The sequence below is a fragment of the Sorghum bicolor genome, chromosome 4 (assembly GCF_000003195.3).
Source record: "Sorghum bicolor cultivar BTx623 chromosome 4, Sorghum_bicolor_NCBIv3, whole genome shotgun sequence".
NCBI lineage: Eukaryota > Viridiplantae > Streptophyta > Magnoliopsida > Poales > Poaceae > Sorghum > Sorghum bicolor.
Window position 1 is genome coordinate 44737596 of NC_012873.2, and position 4994 is coordinate 44742589.

The 4994-nt window shown below is 44.0% G+C and overlaps 1 protein-coding gene across 1 annotated transcript; it reads right to left on the bottom strand.

Moving 5' to 3' along the window:
• Window positions 567-2823, bottom strand: LOC8084518 (F-box/LRR-repeat protein 13). Its single transcript, XM_002453776.2, has 3 exons — window positions 1659-2823; window positions 1342-1485; window positions 567-1249 (listed from the first exon to the last, which is right to left on the bottom strand). Exons 1-3 carry the CDS (start codon window positions 2691-2693, stop codon window positions 818-820), a joined length of 1611 nt encoding a protein of 536 aa, XP_002453821.1. The 5' UTR covers window positions 2694-2823; the 3' UTR covers window positions 567-817.

Consider the following 4994-nt stretch of genomic DNA (forward strand, 5'->3'; position numbering starts at 1 on the left):
ATTGCACACAGAAAACAAATTTGACATGGGTAGAAAGGACCTGTAATAGTTTGTGCCAACAGCTTAGGGTCTGTTTGGTATGAACAGCTGATAACGCCTATGCTCACCTTTGTGGAAAAAGCTAGTCCTCTACAAAGTGCAATGCAACTGGCCTAATCTACATAGGAGATATTAACAGTGTGTTTTTAGGTTATTTAGCCTATCTATTCATAAATAAAGCTCTTTGAGTTCTATAAGGTAGTAGCAACGCCGACATAGACATAGGTATGTGTAAGGACTAAGGAGTACTTGCCCTGAAACACAATAGCCGTATCAAGCAAGATCTTCGCAGCACAGGTGGTCAAAGGATGTCTCTAAATGTCACATTTGAAGAAACATTGAACTAATTAAAATAACTTCCGAAAATTCCACAATACAATGTTTTGGCAGTAGACCAAATAGAGACAGTAATAACTGTATTGATGACTTGATGCAAGGGTGTGATTAATCAATCATGAACAATGAACTCGAAAAGGTAATATCTGATGCCAAATGGAATATTTCGTTTTAAGGAACACACAAATCGGTACATGGCAAGCGAAGCATAAATATTCCCATCAGCAATCAGAAAATATTTATCAGGTGTCCAATGCAATATCAGTGAAAGCAGAAAACAGATTACATAAGCAACACAAATCTTCTGCAAGCCAAATGATGCTACTCAATAAGTTCTACACTTATGTCACTGAAACCAGAGTACAGAATGCTTCATAATCCTCAAAAACACACCGCAAACAGTCTGAAACAGTGCCTTGCATATGGATACAGGAACAGCCCACTAATGACCTTGACATGTCCCATCGACACATTTTGAAACATCAAAAGGGTCTGTGCTAGAAAGATTAAATGCTGATAGGTAGCACCAAGCTGTACCTTCTTGAGGAAATGGAGTCTGAAAAATCATCAGCTCACAGCATGCATTGGCCCAATTTGCAGAAGCCATTCTAGTCCTCAGGTTGGTACCGACGGGACCTGAAGGGGAATGTCCATGGGTCAACACAATCACCATCTTCTCAAGAACTCGTGCATGCTCGGCAATGAACTTGAGGAAGTCAAGCTCGCTTCTTGTCCCTCGGAACTCACGGAGAACCACCTTCTTGATGTGCCGCTGAACACATTGAATGGGACCTGCCTCCTTCCAGAACTTGAGATTTAGTTTGCCAGTGCCAGTTGCTTGAGGTCCCCAGAATTTGAAGTCATCGTTCTCTGACTGCAATTAGATAGATCAGAGCACATAGGTAATAACTGTTAACGGATTAGCAGTCTCGTTTGATACAAGTACATATTCAGTTAAAATTTTACCTGGATGTAGAGTGTCTCGACATTGGGAAAGCATCTGAGGAAACTAGGTAACATCCTAGCTTCAATGCGAGTTCCAAGTTTCACCTGAACTGCCAGCATCTGGACACTTGGGACAGTGGTGTTTGGGCTTGCCTTTGTCTCAGCCTGCAATTGATGCAATTTGAGGTTGCATGGAATTGAAAGAAGAAACTAAGATCACACATTGCCCTATAGCCTTTCCTTAAAAAAAAAAAAAGAAAGAAGATTTGCCATATAACCACCAGGGTTCACAATGAAAACCACATTCACAAGAAGTAAACGAAAATGAGGCCTCCCACCTTGATGGCAGTGTTCCCAATCTCCAATTTGTGCATTCCAGGCACCAAGAATCCCAGGAAACGCAGCTTCGGAGCATGGCCAATCTTGATCGTGGAGGACATGTTGGTGAAGCCGCCGTCACCCCAAGCTTCCCAAAGCAAGAGCCTTTCCAGGCGTGGAGCGTTCACCACTGTGATTTCTGGTGCGATACACTGGCATAACTCCACCAACCGTAGGCTGTGACTCCGAACGCGGAGGCAAACCGGCCACCGGCATCCGGTCATCAGGAGCTTCTCCAGGACGGGGCATCTGTTCAGCACGAAGGCGAGGTCCTGTTCGGTCATGACGAGGGAGAAGAGGCCGAGCTCCCGGAGGTAGGGGAATGCGACGGTGGGAGGGAGGCCGGGGGTCGGCGGAAACCACCAGAAGCCGATGTATAGCTTTGTGAGGGAGGTGCATCTAAAGAGCGTGGCAGGGAGATGCACGGCAGAGTCCAACTTTGTTGTGCGGCTGAGAAAAATGAGTTCTTGGACGCCCTTGGCGGCTAGGTGCTGGAGCCAGAGCGCGAGCTCGTCGGGATGCGTCTCCATCGGGGTGCCGGTGAGGTAGACGCAGCGGAAGGGACCTGGGTGCGCGGCGAGGACGGTGGACACCGCGTCGGCGAGGCTGCGCGAGGTGCCGAAGAGGTCGCGCGGATCGGCGCCGAGGCGGCTGCGGCCGGTCCCGATGGAGGCGCTGGAGAGGAGGTGGGCGTCGACGAGGACGAGCGGCGTGGTGTGCCAGACGCGGCGCCATCGCGTGGAGAGGACGGTAGTGCGCGCGGCGTCCTTGACGGGGAGGCGGGAGACGATGTCGCGGAGGATTCCGCCGGGGAGGGAGCTGATGCGGTCGACCCCGTCGGGGGCGCTCGCAGTGACGGCGCCGGAGAGGGGGGCGGCGGTGGCGGCGGGCGGGTGGGGCAGGTTGGTGAAGGCGCTCTTCGTGAAACTGAGCATGTTTCGGTCCATCAGAAAGAAATCCGAACCGCGGGCTAGCATCCAAGCAATGTCATCCATGGCGACGCGGCCGCTGCTCCACGGCCGCCAGCGACGGAGCGTAGGCGGAATTTGTCGTCGCGGTGCCGAGGGTTTTGGTCGGTGTGGGGTGTGGTTTGGATGGGATGTGTGAGTGGGACTGGGGACGGGGGAGTGGGGAATTGCGGGTTTTGTATTGCAAAAGCTTAAAAGCGTCGATAGGGGTATCTTGTTTTTCGCTATATTTACAAATAACGAGCAAAATTCAAATGCAATGTTATATAGCATCTTATAATATTGCCATCAAAAAATAAAATTTAACATTTTTAGATACCATATAACTAGTCATGCACGCACGGCACGCACATGTTCATAAGAAATCATACCATATACTATTAAAAATTATAAAATTTCATATATATATATATATATATATATATATATATATATATAGAACTAAATAGAGTGTGTTTACTAAAAATTACTAAATTTCATATATATAGATATAGATATAGAGTGTGTTTAGTTCTTTTTTTCTAAAAAAATTAGGTTTTGGTCCATTATTTTGCATAATAGAACTAAATACTATGCATTTTGACAAAAAGGTAATTATTCTTTATTTTGGATTTTGGCGAGGAAAAAAAACCCAAAAAGAGCCTCAAGAAGCTCTCATAAGAACAATAGGATAAAGGAAGGAAGAAACCACAAAAGAAATGTGAGGCTTAGGTGTCTGACAAAAGAAAAGCCTTTCTAATCTACTCGGTAGAATTCAGCAAGTTGAAAAATTTGTGAATTTGGCAGTGTTCGGGTCTAAAATGAACAAACCAAGATTAAAAAGAAATGGTAATCAGCGGCTATTATTACACTAAAAGATAAAATGCATTGAAACATTTGCATCATTATCTCACCTTTTGCTTTAGGGTTGTTTTTTTTTTGAAAGTGTCAGCACTACTCTCTCTTTTTTTTTGCCTTTTCATTTATGGAAATGTGCAGGTTACATACAAGAAAGGAGAATACATACAGCAGCAAATACATACAAGGCAACCAGGCCCAAAGAAAGAAAAGGGCAAAAGGCAAAAACTCTAAGTAAAGCTATCTCTCCAAACAGAAAGTGGGCCCTTCGTAGCTGGTTTGGCTTTGATACAGACCAAGCCAAACTTCTCCTTAAAAAATCTTTTCCATTCCACAAGATTGTTTGTCCCATTGTCAAAGATGATATCATTCCTGTTTTCCAAATAGCCCAACAAGCCGTGATCATAATCTTTCTGAAGATGCAATGGCCAAAGTTACTTCTTGCTTCAATAACCATATCTTCAGGTTCCAATGCATGTGGAGTGAATTCCAGCAGTCCTGACTGAAGGGGCATGGAAACAACAGGTGCAAGAGAGTTTCCTCACTGCCATTATTACATAGCACACAGTTTACATCTAACTCCATGTTCTTCCTCAAAATATTCCTGATATTTAGTCTACCTCTTAGTACCAGCCAAAGAAAGAATTTGTGCTTACCCAAGCTACTAGAAGACCATAACCATGTAAAAAGAGGTGAGGCTTGGACTGATCCCATCAAATGGTTATAGGCCTTTTTAGCTTGGGCCCTGTTTAGTTGCAGAAAATTTTGCAAAATGACTACTGTAGCACTTTCGTTTGTATTTGATTATTATTGTCCAGTCATGGACTAACTAGGCTCAAAAGATTCGTCTCCCAAATTACAGGTAAACTATATAATTACTTATTTTTTTTATCTATATTTAATGCTCCATGTGCCACAAGATTCGATGTGACGGGAAAATCTTAAAAAATTTTGCAAAATTTTTGGAAACTAAACAGCCCCTTGAAATAAAGGACCCCATGTGTAATTCCAAGTATCCTTGCTGTTAGGATCTATGTGCCTGTTTTCTAGCAGACTTTCCAATTCAGTAAGTCGTGCTGCACATTGGTAAGCTGAAGATGTTGGTGATTTCTTGATAAAGGAAGAATTTCAGTGAGCACTTCTGCCTTTTTGGGGTTGTTTCAACATAATCCTCAACATTAGGCTTTCATTTTGGTTCTGAACCAGAGCCTAAACCTTCTCCTGTGCTCCGAGGCCAGTGCCCTCCTTCCAAGCAGACTTCTTGAGCACCTGAAGCAAATTCAATAAATGAATCAAACCCTAAAAATCAGGAAAATACCAGCCAAGCAGGAGGTGATGCATGGCCCTCAAATCCAATGTTGGAGTACCTTATGGCCGCCATCAGATATGTGAATCACAATTACTGTACTTCAATACTTAAGTTCCATTCTACTGAATAAATTTCTCTTAAGCAGAAGAGCCAAATAAAAACATGATTAGCCTTTATAGTAA